The following is a 16,256-nucleotide window of genomic DNA, read 5'->3' on the forward strand; positions in this document are numbered from 1 at the left end:
GTAATGTTCTTCCGACGTCTGATTTCCTTTTAAAAAATGCATTTCTAAAGTGCATAAACTTTTGGGATTGACTGTATAGCCAATACATCCTTAACAAGAACCTTCATTTCTGTCATGATTTTTATACTGTTCACTTAAGAAAATGATATGCTGCATTCACGAAGTATGTAAAATGATTACGACGATGCACTTTCGAATTCTAAAGCATATTTACATAATCTCATTCCTCTTCTTCGAGCGATACGAAAAAAATGTCTAAAATTTCCTCTTACATTCGCGTTCCTTTGTATATAGATAGATATATTTTGATTATTCTTTTATATATAATTCTCAAATTCTCTTCATATGAAAGTACAAAATGTTTCTTCGTTCAATATACTTAGGCGAATAACTTATATCCACGTAAAATTTATATATCTATAAAACTCCATAGTATCGTTTAATAGCATAATTATTTAGGAAACCTTGCATTCGATCGGCTACAAAAATGTAGCGTGACAAATCTTTAATTTGTAACTATTAATATTACGATAAAAGTAATTCTTCCTAGAAATAGAACAATTTTTTTCATGCGAAATTCTGCAAACAGATTCAGGATGCCCGATAACTTTTCAATTATCAAACAAATTTCATTGAAATTCAGATTCAATGTTTTAAATCAAATTTCTATGTGTTTTCAGCGTGTGTTTATAAAAATCTGAATCGTATTGCCAGTTCTATTACGATTAAGGACTCGGCTAAGTGGAAACCTCCTATCCAACTGTTCTTGTAAAAGCAGAATAATTTTATGAAACATGCCCTTTCTGTTTATGCGTTATCATATTAGTTAGTAATCCTATGAAAAAGCGTCTCCGTTAAACGCAATACCATGTGTCATTTTCCTTGACAGTGACGCGCGAACGCTCTATTATTCCTTATTGCACTATCGCGTGCGTAATATAAAAACCCTATAATTAGTATTGTGCGAACCAAGTTAATTCGTACTTTAATTTCATGAGCATTATCGATAGATCTTATTATTGCTGGTTCATCGAACACTGCCAAGTGAGAACCATTCAATCGTTTCGGTCGTCAGATCAAATCGTCCCAACGGTAAGCGAATCCCACCGAGAAATTCGTTTTCTTGTAGAGTATCATGGTTCCATATTGTGGCTTCCAAAGTTCGCTCCTTGATAACGTCCAAAGCCATTCTATATTCCAGCTGCAGCCGAATAAACATGTGATTACAGATTTCATTTACAAGATTAGATCCAAGTCGAACTGTGATTAACTTACCATTTCCATGAAGGAGGGATGACAATTCTTCTTTACCACTTTCGTTTTCCGCTTTGTCTTCTTTGTTGGATCAGGTTTAAGATAAACCTTGACGTACGTGTTCGGCTCCTGGCCGTTAGCCACTTTGGGCAAGCCTCTCGCGTGATGGATCATCACGTAAAATGTACCGCGCGTGTAATGAAGAGACATTTTAATCTGCCCGCTTTGTGTGTTCTCTCTTACCGGTTTCTCGACCCACCAATTGCCAACTAATTTCAAAAGAATAATTGACACAATCAGACACCTGGAATATTTTTAATTCAACCATTGTTTGGGAAGCTGATGGTACCTTTTACTTTCCGTAGATGTATGTCAGCGTTTTGTTGATCCCTCAATAAGGGATGGAAGAAAGTGTACACTAAATCGCTCTGAGAAATTTCCGGTGCCATTTTAAACAAGCTGACAAGGAATTTCTCGATGTCCGCTCGCCGTTTATCAGCAACCTGTTTTATGTTAGATCTTCCAACGCTTATACCGCTTGGCAAACTGCAATCAGAATTTATTTGTATCAATACACATAATCGTTGAATTATTAATTTCATGAATACACTGATATTTATTAAACAGATATTATCAATGATGTTAGTCAATTGGAACCACGAGTGAAAATCAATTCATTATTACAGACTCGAATACTGATAGTGTTTTACATATCGAAGATTTTCATCTGATTAGATAGTTGAATAAAAGATTTCACCTGAACTCTGTTATCATTCTACATCTACAGGCTATCTACCTTGAAGAGGCGTGATAATTAACCGCGTTCTCACTTTGTTACAATTATTGAAACTGTCTGCAGTGTGAAAATCTATTGCGTCTTTTAAGTGTCGAATCGGGACAAAACAAAAATATTTTAGACTGCGTAAGTTGTTCTAGAGGTACGTACATATCATCATCAATTATCATCGAGTACATTTACAAAATCTATTATTCTAGAAAAGAACGTAACAAGATGGTTTTAAAACGGTTCCGAGGTTTTATCTCTGTGCAAGAGAACTCGTCAAAACGATCGACGACACCCGAATGTTATCGAAAAATATCTCAAATCGAGGCACAAAAGGATATGTATGAAAATTTTAAGAAACAGATGAATAGTGATGTTAAACATTCAAATTCTACATCTTAGTAATTGAGAATCTTCGTACAAAAATTTGATTACTATGAACGATGGATAACACATAAGTAGTAAAATATGATAATTAATATGATAATTAATTATTATAATTAGCACTCGCTAACCAGAAATTGTGATATGTATCTTTTACATTTTATATTACGAAGCTTATACATATAAACATAAAATTATAAATCGTGTGTTTTACTCACCTAGCAAGTTTCGCGAGGGGGAAGTGAATGCACAGTTTCTGATAGAATTCGCAAAACTCTTTGTACGATCTGAACAGGTAAGTCGGATCCGCGTGTCCTTTTCGCTGTATGCGCAGAATGTACATGTAATATTTTTCAGGATCGTATCGCTTTTGATATCCGTGTACTTGCACGCTCGTCAATTGACCTTCTTGCTGCATCCTGCAATGATCAGATTTATTTATATAGAATCAAAGACAAAAGTGCAATAAGAAAAATTCGTTCAATGCACTTCTTGCAAAATATTATTCCACTCTTACATTCATTTTTTTATTATTAAACTTACGTGTATGTGCGCGGTATAAAAGATAATAATTCTCCGTCGTTGTGGTCGCCCGAAAAACGGAGCTGCGCCAAATTGTGCAAGAAGAAATTGAACTGGGTGAACCAACTCTTCAACGAACTTTCTATCATTCGGGCGAACGTCGCGGCCGCCTCGGGATTCGTTTGCTCAGGGAGAAGAGCTTTTTGCACGTAACTGACCGCGTCCACGGTGACGCCAGGGATACCGGACGAGGTCATCTGCGAATTCGTGTAATCGTTCATCTTAGACTTGTTCACTAATTCTTTGGCCTCGATGTCGCTAAGTTTTTGCTCTACGCTACGTAATTTGCACAAATCGGTTATATTGGATTTCTGAGACAATAGATCATCCATGTTCAAAATTTGGTAGCTCTTTTTAAAAAATCCGTGTACGTTTTCGTTACGAACGTGTTATTATTGTTCGCAACTTCTTTTCCCTATTACGAACTGAGTCAGACTGCTCGACTGTTTTCATATTTAGAGGTCGGCCGGCGATAAACACTAATTAACTACGCAATGTGTTTGTTTCGTACGATAGACGGACCGCTTTCCGATAAAACTGGATAAGTCCTTCCGTTGCGGTTCGTTTCGAATAATATTTCCTACTCGTTACAAGTTAAAAATAATCTTCTATCGCTACAAGTCGCATAAAATAGATTCGTTTTCCAGCGATCAGATTTCTGCATTTATTTTTTAACACATACCAATCCGAAGAGGTGAAGAATTAAATTTCCATGTTTTCGTACGACGTTGAATGCTTGACAACACAAATCCACGAAGTGATGGAACTTCGCCGACGGCTTATCTCCGCCGTTTATAACATAAGCCATATCGGATGTTAAAACGAACGGTGTTCTATCCCTGATTAAAACACAGAACATTTTTATTCATAGATATCAGGCTACTATAATAAATATATTTACCTTTTAAAATTGCCGAACATTTGCGCATCGCCCAAAAATTTCCCAAAGTCAATGTGGAACAAATGACCCGACGTCTTCAGCATGATATTGTCATTGTGTCTATCGCAAATTCCTAGAATGTATGTAGCGACACTGTAGCCAGCGCAGGACGCAGTAAAATTCTCAACAGCCCGTTCATATTCCAATTCCGAGGGATTGTGTTTTGCCAACCATTCAGCGATCGGTCGATCCTTAAAGGATCCAGTCAGACCGAACTCGACTTGTATCTTTCTTAACGTCTCCGCGTTCGTCACCATCTCGATCATGCCCCGTTTGTGGCCAGTGGGCACGCAGACAAATGTCACCATCTTCAAGTCGAGGCCTTCTTTCAGCCAAAGTTTGTCCATAATACGGACCATTTGAAGAGTTAGCATATCCTGCTGCAAATCGTCTCCGACTTTGAAGATCGCTGGACAGATCACGTCGTCGCAACTGACAAAATTGATTTTCAGCGGAAGCGTGAACGAGGGAAAATAAGAGCAGCTTTGCACGTTTATACCGAACACCTGTTTGCTCGGCGACAGCGGCAAGCACGTGCCTTCGTCTTCCATTAATTGACAGTGTATGTTCTGTAACCCGGCTTTAAGAGCGTCCATTCGCAGCGATTCCTTCGTTTGTTTAATGTTCTCAGCTATCTCGTACAAGTTTTTAACAAGCAACTGCTGCGTAAGGAAACTGTTCCTTAACGCGTCGCCAATGACAGCCAGTAACGCTCGTAGTATTAATTGTAATCTTCTGTGGTAACGCGCCGAGCTGATGTTCTTATCATCCTCTGGCATAGCTTCCGCGGAATTTTGGGGACTCTGTCCCGGCAGGGCTTGAGTTAAGAGCCAGTAAATGTGATGCGCTACGCGTGGAGAGAGCAAGGATCGTTCCAATAAGAATTTCGCGAGAGCAGACGTTTCGTACGTTTCGTGCTTCAGAGCTTGTAACAGCTGTGGCAAATAATCTACGAGTTCGTCGTTACTCAACTCTCGAATCCATACAACTGCCATTTCTCTAACTTTCATATCTGGGAAACTGTAACATAGCTATCGTTGATTAAAACTGTCAATTAAACCTCGCCTCTGGACTGAGAATATTAAATTACCAGGGTAATAATAATTGTAAGGCTTGAACCGGTGGCAAGGGACACCAGACTCTCAGCGACGCATGAAGATCGGGTAAACATGCCCAATCCCAACTGTGAGCAGCTAAAAGAACTTTAGGCAAAGCTTCGGGTCTATCGTGCAGGTAATGACGTTTCTCCCACAGAATTTCCCGTTCTTCGATGAGAGGTCTATTCAGAAAAAGAAGCAAATTAATGATTTATAATTTGCTTTCGAATCATAAGAGTACGTACCTTGAGAACGTGTTTTGTTGAGTGATGTCTATCAACAATTCTTGCGTATTCTGATCCAAAGAGTTGAAATCAAGAGATTCTACATCGAAGTCGCGTAATTCAGTCGGGAATAATACTCTCCCTCCGTAATCAGGTAATTCTATTCCAATAATAGCATGTGTATCCCCGTGAGGATGGATTCCTGCCGCTGGCGCCGGACCTAATCTTTTGTCAGCGATTGCAGGCCACAATGATAAAAAGAAGCTTCCCTGACTCATAACTCTGAAATGAATGAGAGACAATAAATTACATGATATAAGTTAGGATTTAATAAACGTAATTACCCTTCATAATCAAAGAACTGTATAGCTCCCCATCCTAATTCCTCCTTTTGCATAGTATTTTCAGTCGATGAATTAGACTCGTGCTCGGTAGGTTGCAACGTGCGGCCGTACAAAACTAGAACTAATCGAGCTTCCCTAGGTACTTGACACACACTTGTCCCGCGGAATTCCATCCTTCAATTCGAAATAGAATACAATTTAGATTTGAAAATTAAGAGATACCTCTAATACAATAAATTGAAAAAATTACCAGGAGTTAAATAAGATTCTTGGATAAAAATTAGAGCTGACTGTCATTGGTTCAGATAAAACTGGATTTCCAACAGGTCTCGTTCCGTGAAATATCTGAGCTGCAACGATATAATCATCATGCTTCCAGGATCCTGGCAATCTGTGCAATGCCCCAACACGAACCAAAATAGTGTCCAGTACTTCAGACGAAATCAGTGAATCTATTATAATTAAAATAGATTATAAAAAGAAATTTATTTTATCTAAACTTCATCGTGTCTCGTTAATGCAGTATTCCTTACTTGCAAGAAATTCGGCCCTGGTATTTAATTCAAAGTCAACCCTGAAGGCATGGCAATATGTTTCGACCAGATCTTGTATAGCATCGCGGATCTTCCGACAGTGCGACGCGATGACGTCTGGGAATTTTGTCCTCAATGTGACAACGGAGTAGTCGCCGTCCTCGTGCAATATTTCCGGTTTCTTGCACTCGATGTTAGTCGTATGAACTTGAGGCAAAAATTGACAACATGCATTTACGAAATTATCGACGGCCTCCGTAATTTCGAACGTCTCGATGTTCCCCATTAACGCGCATATCGCTTTCACGGCTTGCACGACACCGCGGGGTTGCAGCTGGGGTAAAAGACTGGAACCGTGATTGGTAGTCGCTAATTGTATCGCAGCGGTTTCTACACGCTCCATTTCCTTCTCCACAGTCTCTGCAATTTATGCAAATATTTATGATTGACATTGTTCGATATTTCTTTAAATATTCTCTGAAGACATACCTAATAAAATAAGAAGCGTATCGTATGAAATAGGTTGTACTGGTTCGTTCGGAAGAATATCTTCTAACTTGAGACACTCGTCACGATTGTCATCTTGAAGCTAAGAAAAACTTTAGATTGTAATACAAACAATCGACCACTGTAATTCTAATCTTCAATAAAGTACTTACTGTTCTCGCTATGGATCGTTTTATCTGCACTTTAGTTAGAATAGCTAGCTCGATATCTTTTTCTAATTTGATACATTGGTGTATATATTCGTATTGAGCTAATGTCGTGTTCGATGCTAGATACTCTGCTAGTCCCCATACTCTCAAACAATATTTTTCTATGTTCACTGTACCTTCGTCTTCTAACGAACAAGCAACATTAAGAATAACATGCTCGACACTACAGTTTACTGAAAACGAAATCATATATGAAATTGATAATCTGCTTACTGAAGTTTGAATTATAAATTGCACGTATCGTAGTCTCACCATCGCACGTAAATGAAATGGACGGAGTACTTTCATCGGAACCCATTAACTGTGGATGTACAACTAACTTAATACTTGTACCTTCAGGATACAAGTTCTCCATCATCGGGCTGATCACGTGGCCAAGGTTTGTACTCGGATCATTAAATGGAAATTCGCCTAAAAATACGTTTCGTATTGACAATCTCGAATCTTAATTGAAACGATTAATTGTTTGTGTCTTACTAACTTCGTACGGACTTCATCATTTCGTGAAAAGATCTAAGATCGCAATCCTGAAGCGACGGACTGGTCTTCCGTACCGTCAAATTTTCATACAAGCGCGCCTGACGTTTCTGTAATAACAAATTCACATTAATTAAAATTGCATGTATTCTGATTATTTAATTATTGAGGATATTTACTCTTCTATCTAGAGAAGTTCTTCTTCGCTCAATGGTATTCCATGCTGACGAATTTCTAGGAGGTAAAGGCGGTGGAGCCGCTGGGGACACGGCTGGAGATTTGGCGGACTTCTCAACAGCAACGTAGACGGGATCCGAATTAACGCTTTCGTTTGTGCTATACATGTAATCAAAGGGATCGAACGGATCGTACATTGATCCACTCACTTGCGATTGCATCTCTGTTCAAAGACAAAAAGATGTACATTTTATATATTCGCGTGATCATTTCATTCAATTTTTAATTACTGATATCAGTGGATGTTACCATCTTTCTGCACTTGTACACTGTCGTTCTGATCTTCAGTCTTAACGAGTAAAGGATCGAACGCTTCTAGTACACTAACACGAACGTTCGTTTTATCTTCTACTTTGTCGAACGAACTCAAGTCTATAAGATTATTATTTGGCTTCTTTTCTATCACTTTTAATACGTTTAGCTGCTCGTCATCCGTAGAAAATGTAGGTTTCTGAACACCACGTGCGGGGGTAATACTCGGTCTGTAATTCATAGGTAACGGAGGTATCTGTAAGAAAGAAAATTCATTATATATTTATATACAAAATAGCAAGTGCTATCTTATATTAAAATTATTAACGTCCACTAATGAAAACATAATATTATCAAACGGGTATTGAAAGCAAGCCACTTCTATTTAATATATACCTGAGTAAGAAAATAAATTTTAAAATCATTAAGATTCCATGCAGGCTGGAATAAGAATTGTACATCAATTGTTATAATGAAACAAAAAAGGAAGAAGGAACCATTCATTCTCAGCACTTTTAATTATTGATATTTGTAAGTTGTCGCTTACTTGTGGTGTTGCATCAGGTACATTGCTGCTAATACTACTGGATCTTGACATGACAGGACTAATTTTCGGAGTTCCTGGCGTGCATGGTGCAGTGGAAGACCTGGGGCCTGGAGAAAGGGATTGATACCGGAAATCTTTAGAGTGGTAACTCGCAGAACTGCTGCTCCTCGATATTTTTCCCTGCTTCCTCAATAATGACGGGTGGGTCTCCCATTTCGGTTCTACACATGATTTCCTGTTACAAAGTAACAATTGTACTCAACGAATCAGTGCATACGATTCGTAATTGAACTGTTCTTACGGAGGTGGAGGTGGAGGTGAACAGTAATCGCTTAGATTATCCTGCTTCACTGGAACTGTAAAATTAATCAGATCGACAGTATGCTCTTGGCTCGTCGCAGCCGTTGTCGAATTTCTTCTAGATGGAACTGGTGGTGGAGCTAATATCACAGCATTGTTAGATTGACTGGTATTGAAACAACCAGGCCTCGGTCTACTTCTACACTGAAATCTACAAGCTCTTCTCGTTAGAAAACACGTATTACCAATGTCACTACTATAATATGTAACATTTTACTTTTCAGTTTGCGATGTGTTGTCCTTTTCTGATGAACTACTATGTACAGTATTATTTCCTTTACTTATCTCACTCTGTGGTGCACATTGCTGTTGACTATTATTACACTCAGAACGTTGCTTTTGCAATTTAAATTTTTCTAAAGCAAGGCTCTCCAGGCTCAGTGCTTGAGCACGCTCCAGATCTTCTTGGAACTGGCGTTCATAATCAATCACCACAGGCCTTTGTGCATTGGTATTTCTGTCGTAGTGTGACATCTATAATTAAATTAAAAACTGGTTAGTAAGGAATGATCCAGGCATCGAGATAGAAACAGTATACATATACACGTTCGACATATAACTACACAAGGTATGAATAACCTGCTATTCACAGGATTCACATTACAGAAACATAACAAAGTAACAAGATCTTTCAACTTACACCAGGTTAACGTGTAAGTATGAAATACTTCTTTCATAGTGTCAACAAAGATAGAACAAAGATTATTGTTACATTTCTTAATACTAATTGTATTTACTTATCTGTTAATACCGATTAATTAACAAGATTATCGATAGCACATGTTTAAATGTTGATTCACGGTGAAACAAGTGGAAGGTATACGTGTCAACGAAGGATTTCATTTACACCGATTGCCATCGTAGCACGTGTTCGGTGACGGAAATTAAAGGTAGATCAATTGCGTGCGAAGTACAGGTGATATCTTATCTTTGAAGCGCTAGATCTCTTTAAATTGACAGACGTGTCACACGTCACACGTCTACGTAAACAGATTTCATGTGCCTCACCCTGGCATTATTCTCAGTGAAACGTCGTACACCACGTGAAATCCTGAAGCAGACGGGCTTGGGATACGGTCTAGGAAAAAAGCACTGTCACCTAATCAAGGAAGTAACATTTTCAACCGTATAATCTCGTTCTTTGTATACAGACGAGACGAGCAACTGTACATATATATATGTCCACACACGTAAAATTGTCTGTATAGAAATCGCTTTATGAACGGAGTGCACTGACTTGAAGTTTGCTGCTCTACCAAATAGACAATGCGCGAGCGTGTCATCCGTTCGCTTTGTATGCGTACGTAAACGAAACCAAGTTGTTTGTTACATGAAATGCACACATCTGTGGGACATGTCTTACGTACAATCAATACAACCATACGTTTTGATAAGAGATTTAGAGTAGTGCGGATGTAATTGAAAGTGGTGACGGTATACAGTTAGATTACATTAACTCCTTCCGGTGTGTATCGATATTCCCTCTGTTTAATATAAACGCTCCTTATTTGATCAAGGAAGCTACGAGCTGCGTAGGAGGGTGGCTTACAGTTACGAATTCCCCTTTTGTCTTGTTAAAGAGCCGGGTTCACCAGTTTGATGTTTAAAAGAATTGATTACTTCGTCAGATTTCTAGATTCGATTTTTCCTCCTCTTTGTCGATCATTTTTTTAAAGGAATAATATATACGCTACATCTCATAATCTTTCTCATATTTTGTCATTTATATCGGAGAGGAAATGAGATTGCTCACGCCCAGAATTTCACGATTCCCAGCCCACTTGACATGCACACATACAAAAATTAAATTTCTATCAACAAACGTTATGAATATTTCTCGTCTGCTCAGTATCGCAAAATTGACAAATATCTTTAACTTTGAACTTTCAAATACTAACAAACACAGTAATGTTATGTAGAATAGAATAATTTATAACAGTAGTTGAACTTGATTACAATACAAATGAATCATAATATTCTTATATGTCTACATGAATAATTTTTAATACTGTGACCAGGCAGTTCATGGATGAATAAATATTCGCTTCATACAGCAGAGAGGGTTATTTAAATTGGAAAGGGATGATTGGATGTATATAATTATTTCACCCTAAAGATAATTTTTTTTTTTAAGTTTTTTTATTGTTCATCGAATAAGGAATTCCTTATATTGATAATTGTATTACGCGGTCGCAGCTGACGGTGCAGAAGTAGTTGCTTGCGCTTGCTCCTCACGGATGCGATCCTTCTTAAGCTGACCCATGAACGAAGCCTTGTCAGCCGCAGTCTGGAAGCGACCATGTCCGAATTTGGAGCTGGTGTCGATGAACTTAAGATTGATCTTCTCCAGCGCGGATCGTTTCGTGTGTACCAGCAACGACTGTAAAGGAGCGATCATGAATTGTATAATCGCATGTCCATAAGACGCATCGGATTTAAACTGAGCATGTATTCAGTCCTATCATTAAATATCATTTTGGATTTCATGTAAAATTATTTAGGCTCTCTTCTTGTTCATCATAAAAATATGACAATAGAATTTCGATAAACGGGAACCAAACTTCCTACCTTACGCAACGTGATGACACGTTTCTTCGGTCCCATGCAGCAACCCTTGATCATGATGAAATCGTTGTTCACTTCACCGTAATGAGGGAATCCTCCCATGGGAGTGATAGTCTTCTCGGTAAGATCATACTCGGTCGAGGCGTTGTTCTTTACGATCTTGAATACGAAAAATGATTAGTTATATACGGTTAAATAAATGTGTAGAATATGTAATAAGGGTACACCCATCATCAAATTTCAAATAAAGTGTTTTGAGTAGCTGTACTTTCGAAACTTTTAATTTTAAATAGAAAGTGTCACTTGATTTGGAGATCTAAAGCACAAATAATATGCATTTAGGTACTATGACACAAGTAATTAGTATATGCCTCTTATGAAGTTACCTCCTTCGAGACTGAAAAGTAACATAGGGAAGAGGCAACATTTCTTATTAATGAAAAAGACTTAGGGATGCATACCTTGCCGTCTTTAGTATGTATTCCTTGCCCGATTCTGTAGATCTTCTTGTTCATTTCTGTACGATGATGGTATCCCTTTTGACCGGCACGCGCGACGGTGAAAGACACGCGGCTCGGATGCCAAGCACCGATACAAGCAACCTTCCTTAAACCTTTATGCGTTTTACGTGGCAGTTTCTTCGTATGCCAACGAGATGTAACACCTGTTAAAAGATGAAACATCAGGCTACAATATAAAAGATAAAACACCAAACTACACATATATTATTCATTAATCACAGAATTCCAAAGTTTTAATTAAAAGATTAAAAGTTGTTAAAAGCTGTCCGGAAAGTTCGTACCATTTTTCAATAGATGGATTAAACTTTCTATAAAAACGGACTTCCTGGGCAATACTAAACTATACTACACTAATAAGTAGTTATTTAGTCTTTCAATGAAAATGAATGCGTTAGATATTAATTGCTAACAAGTTATTAAATTAAAACAGAGGAAGTTTCTATTATTAAGGACTCTTCAGTAGGAAGGCAGCATGAAGTATCGTCAAAATGATCAGATAATACCACATTTTCATGCTTCGTCATCATTTAGTCCATTTCTTTCACGAATACTGAGTTTACGTGAGATTAAGGAACAGAGTTATTTTACCTTTGTATCCTTTTCCCTTCGTAACACCGATCACGTCTATCATCTCGTCCGGAGCGAATACGTTATTCACCGGAACCGGTTTTTCCAGATGCTCACGAGCCCATTGTACCTTTTGTTCGATGGTACCGCCGTTCAATTGAATTTCCATGATGTGGGCTTTCTTTTGACGTTGTCTCAACAGTTTCATCTAAACACAAATGTGTAAAAGAAAAATGTTTATCCACTTTTCTTTTCAAAAAATTAGCCAACATATATACTAATATAGCTGGTTCACTCTGGTTAAATAGATAAGAAAATTACCTGAGTGTGAGCGATGATTCGAATAACTTTGCAGTACTTCATCATCTTTTTGAAGTCACTTTCAATCGACTTACGGCCAAGATCATCTTGCCATTTTTTCGATGCCTTCGTAAAAGCCTTCTTTTTGCTCTTGTACCTGTAGAAAAGTAACTACAATCGCTGTCTTTGTCGCGAACAATCCACTAATCCGTCGTTCATCTGTAACGTGCCAGCCTCATCGTAATGAGCGGAGGCTGGACACACTTTTGGGTCAGCCGCTCATAGCATTCGCTATGTGGCCAAGTCCAAACGTTTACCCTCATCGAAATGAGCGGAGGGCTAGTTTCGAGTTACGTTTAATATGTGTTTTAAAAAAAATAATATGCAACTATTTGACACATGCGAGATATCGAATTTTAACAGGAATACGAAGAATTTATTGTTACTTACCAATTCTTGTAAAATCGTCTGCGGCAGTCCTCCGACAAATGCTCTGCCCAAACAGTAGTAAGAGCACGCAGACCGTGTGGAGTTTCGATGTAGCCAACTACACCAACGACAATCATAGGTGGTGTTTCCAGTATGGTAACTGATTCCACAATCTCTTTCTTGTTTACCTCTGCAAGAAGAAAACATAACATTCTAGAATTATAAAGATACATAAAGCTGTCGACACTATGTAACGAAACATTGATGGGACTGTCCCCGACATGGTTTATCTCAGTGGTCATCACCCAATGGGTTCCAAAGAGTTTATGGAATATGCCGTGGCTCCTTGCTCGCTGCTTGCGCAGGGCACAGAGTTATTCTTCGACACTGCGGTTAGACCGTACTGCACAAAATCAAGCAGCTCTTGGACCGCAACCGAGGCTGACCAACGCATTTCTGCGTTTATCAAACCAAGGTCATCGTGTCGGATAGGAATAAAATGCAAGAATACGCGATACATTAAATGCTTCAACGTTTTACGAGGTATGCAAAAGAAAGATGTGTCCTCCGAAACAAAATTTAACCGCTTTTTATATCCAAATATATCGAAATATTTCATTATGAATTCGAAATGTATGAGAATATAATTTACTCACTGGACCCTGGACGATCAGCTTCCCTAACGACATGGGTCATACCGGCTTTGTAACCGATAAAAGCAGTCAAATGCACTGGTTTATTCGGATCATCCTTGGGGAAAGCCTTCACCTTTCCACGATGCCTCTGGGATCTCTTTTTGGGATAGAATCCCATAGATCCATGACGCGGTGCACTGAACTTCCGGTGAGACTACACAAACCGTAGTTTTTGTTAATAAAATGTAATTTATGGTAACGACAGATATAATTTTACAAAATAATCAGACCGCCCTAGAAATTATCTTCAAGGTTCTTCAGTTTGAAAACCATAAACATTATAAAGGAATATCATCACGAAACACGTGGCCAGCAAACGAGAAACTTACTTTACGAAATCTAATCAATCCTTATTAATTTGAAAGGAATTGCAAGTGAATTTTGATAAACAATTACTTGGAAAAGAGTATCGATGTAATATTTTAAATAATTTGAATAAAACACGTTAAATTGCATTAAATTGTTGAGTAACGATCTACGAACTTACCATCTTCCTTGCAACGATGAAAATGGAGGACTCGCTTCCTGTACTCCGGCTTATATAGCTTCGGTATAGGAAGTACCAACATTAGAACAGAGAACTATGCGAAATCCAAATGATATTTCGAAAATAAATTATAATAATTATAATGGATAACGATGAAATGCAAGACTTTTATTATAAAATTCTTTATAAAAATAAATGAAACACAATGTGTCTGAATCTGGAAATTCTTTTTGTGTCACCCAGTATACACAGTCCCTATGATCCCTCTGAAACGAAGGATCATACAACTTCGAATCTATCCTCGTTTTCTAATTCAAACAACTTTCATTAGTTTTGTGAATTGATTTATAGGAAGAATGGTGGACACGGACGATCAGAATAGTTTCCAACGGTTTATGAAAACAATATATTACCTATTAGATACACCGGTTGAATATGTCCGAGGTATTATCTAATCAGTTAACTATTGGTTATATTAGCAAGTCTCTGCTATTAAAACATTTTCAGTTATCAAAGAGTGTTTGTCACGTCTTCTTAATGAAATCTCAATTACATTAGCACGTGATCAGTATTCGTTTATGTGATCAGTTTATTTAAATATATGTCATTGAACCAGAGAGGATGACAGTATAAATCTTTTTGTCTGAAACAGAGAAGATAGTCGCGCCGAATCAACAGAAATATCCATGGTATCATCAAAAGTTTCGTCGGGTCCCAACAATCGATGAATGCTACGAATTGGACATGATCTGTCGCTACGAGGCACAAAAGCAATTTGAACGTGATAGGTATGTCTCTTATTAAAAACCGAGATCTACGTGTTAAAGAATAGACGAAATCACACACTGAACGTTTAATATTTAGGCTAGTAGAAGACGAGATTCTTAGCATATTGAGACAGAGATATGAAGATTGTGCTTGGTACTACGGTGATGATAAGGATAAGTACTGCAAAGATTTGTATGACACCTACCAGGACTCAACCACTGCATGGTTTATAAAATGTACATATAAGCATACAATGTATACATTGTACACGGAACCAGAGATAATTTACTTAAAGTCTGAATGGAAGACAATTTCCAAACAATATTGGGTGAACCTGCTCTAAGTCTATTGCAAGAGTTCTATCTGAAAGGAACTAGAATTGTCTTAGTTCAAACTTGGTTTAACTGTTTTCATTTTTGGGATTTCACAATTTACTTTAAATTCTGCATATAGAAAATGATTCGATTTACGGAAGTAATTAAAATGTTTAATAAACCACACAAGAATTGAAAGCGTTTTGCCTGAACAAAACCAGGATTGTCTTGGTTCAGACTTTGTCTAATTGTTCTCATTTTTTGGATTTCACACGTTACTTTAAATTCTGCATATACTAAATGATTTTATTTACGGAGTTAATTGATATATTTGATAATGAACCACAGATGGAGATCTTGGAGTAACTGGTGGTGCAATAGATGCCTATATGAAGCAAAAGCATCGTATGATCTGGGAACGACGCCACGGTCCAGTCGGTAGTGGTCGTACCAATAAGAAATATGATTTTTAAATTATTAGATGTAAACGCTGTATGCGTCTCGTTATCGAGATCGAAGTGGTGTTCGCATCGTTGTATAGATAAATATACTGTAAAAGTTATTAAATAAATTAATGTATCAAATTGTAATACGTCGTTTATAATATTCGTAAGAATAACGTAATCACATCTACGATTGCACGTGTATAACAAATTATTTTATTCAATACTTGCTCGGATTACTTATGCTTCACAATTTTCTCTGCATTTGTTATTACAATAGAAATATCTCTCTTATGCAGTTGTTACAACATCTAATGCGTTTCGGTATATTGTGTTTTGCATAGAGACCAATTTAACTTTTCTATTAGTCGGAATGTTACGCAGGATGTAATTACATTCGTTTATAAATAACATTCACTACCATAAATAATATACC

At 37.5% G+C, this 16,256-nt stretch overlaps 3 protein-coding genes and 1 non-coding gene across 7 annotated transcripts; 1 reads left to right on the forward strand and 3 right to left on the reverse strand.

The window, feature by feature from the left end:
* Window positions 1–21: 21 nt before the first annotated feature.
* Pi3K68D (phosphatidylinositol-4-phosphate 3-kinase catalytic subunit Pi3K68D) lies at window positions 22–10,040 on the reverse strand. Of its 4 annotated transcripts, none has more exons than XM_018032609.2 (22): window positions 9,740–10,040; window positions 8,949–9,205; window positions 8,673–8,882; window positions 8,372–8,606; window positions 7,822–8,080; window positions 7,515–7,735; window positions 7,340–7,445; window positions 7,111–7,269; window positions 6,802–7,031; window positions 6,632–6,731; window positions 6,143–6,562; window positions 5,860–6,061; window positions 5,610–5,783; window positions 5,287–5,547; window positions 5,035–5,223; window positions 3,906–4,964; window positions 3,687–3,843; window positions 2,966–3,201; window positions 2,641–2,841; window positions 1,604–1,800; window positions 1,276–1,523; window positions 22–1,201 (listed from the first exon to the last, which is right to left on the reverse strand). In XM_018032609.2, the coding sequence occupies exons 2-22, from the start codon at window positions 9,203–9,205 to the stop codon at window positions 1,028–1,030; spliced, it is 5,295 nt and encodes a 1,764-aa protein (XP_017888098.1). In that variant the 5' UTR covers window positions 9,740–10,040; the 3' UTR covers window positions 22–1,027. The 4 variants fall into 4 exon arrangements, with proteins under 4 accessions (XP_017888098.1, XP_026673314.1, XP_026673313.1 ...); XM_026817513.1 differs by having other exon boundaries at window positions 9,483–10,040; XM_026817512.1 differs by having other exon boundaries at window positions 9,473–10,040.
* An 808-nt stretch (window positions 10,041–10,848) lies between these two features.
* RpL3 (ribosomal protein L3) lies at window positions 10,849–14,369 on the reverse strand. The gene is made up of 8 exons (XM_018032610.2): window positions 14,296–14,369; window positions 13,770–13,962; window positions 13,135–13,303; window positions 12,706–12,841; window positions 12,406–12,592; window positions 11,758–11,960; window positions 11,300–11,455; window positions 10,849–11,111 (listed from the first exon to the last, which is right to left on the reverse strand). Exons 1-8 carry the CDS (start codon window positions 14,296–14,298, stop codon window positions 10,914–10,916), a joined length of 1,245 nt encoding a protein of 414 aa, XP_017888099.1. The 5' UTR covers window positions 14,299–14,369; the 3' UTR covers window positions 10,849–10,913.
* Window positions 14,029–14,106, reverse strand: LOC113464909 (small nucleolar RNA U43). The gene has a single exon (XR_003389771.1). It is a non-coding gene; the product is annotated as a small nucleolar RNA U43 (small nucleolar RNA).
* A 163-nt stretch (window positions 14,370–14,532) lies between the features above and the next one.
* ND-PDSW (NADH dehydrogenase (ubiquinone) PDSW subunit) lies at window positions 14,533–15,967 on the forward strand. The gene is made up of 4 exons (XM_018032612.2): window positions 14,533–14,739; window positions 14,948–15,083; window positions 15,160–15,299; window positions 15,726–15,967. Exons 1-4 carry the CDS (start codon window positions 14,652–14,654, stop codon window positions 15,848–15,850), a joined length of 489 nt encoding a protein of 162 aa, XP_017888101.1. The 5' UTR covers window positions 14,533–14,651; the 3' UTR covers window positions 15,851–15,967.
* The last annotated feature ends 289 nt before the right edge of the window (window positions 15,968–16,256 follow it).

The sequence above is a fragment of the Ceratina calcarata genome, unplaced genomic scaffold (assembly GCF_001652005.2).
Source record: "Ceratina calcarata isolate Rehan_Ccalc_2016 unplaced genomic scaffold, ASM165200v1 scaffold586.2, whole genome shotgun sequence".
Lineage (NCBI taxonomy): Eukaryota > Metazoa > Arthropoda > Insecta > Hymenoptera > Apidae > Ceratina > Ceratina calcarata.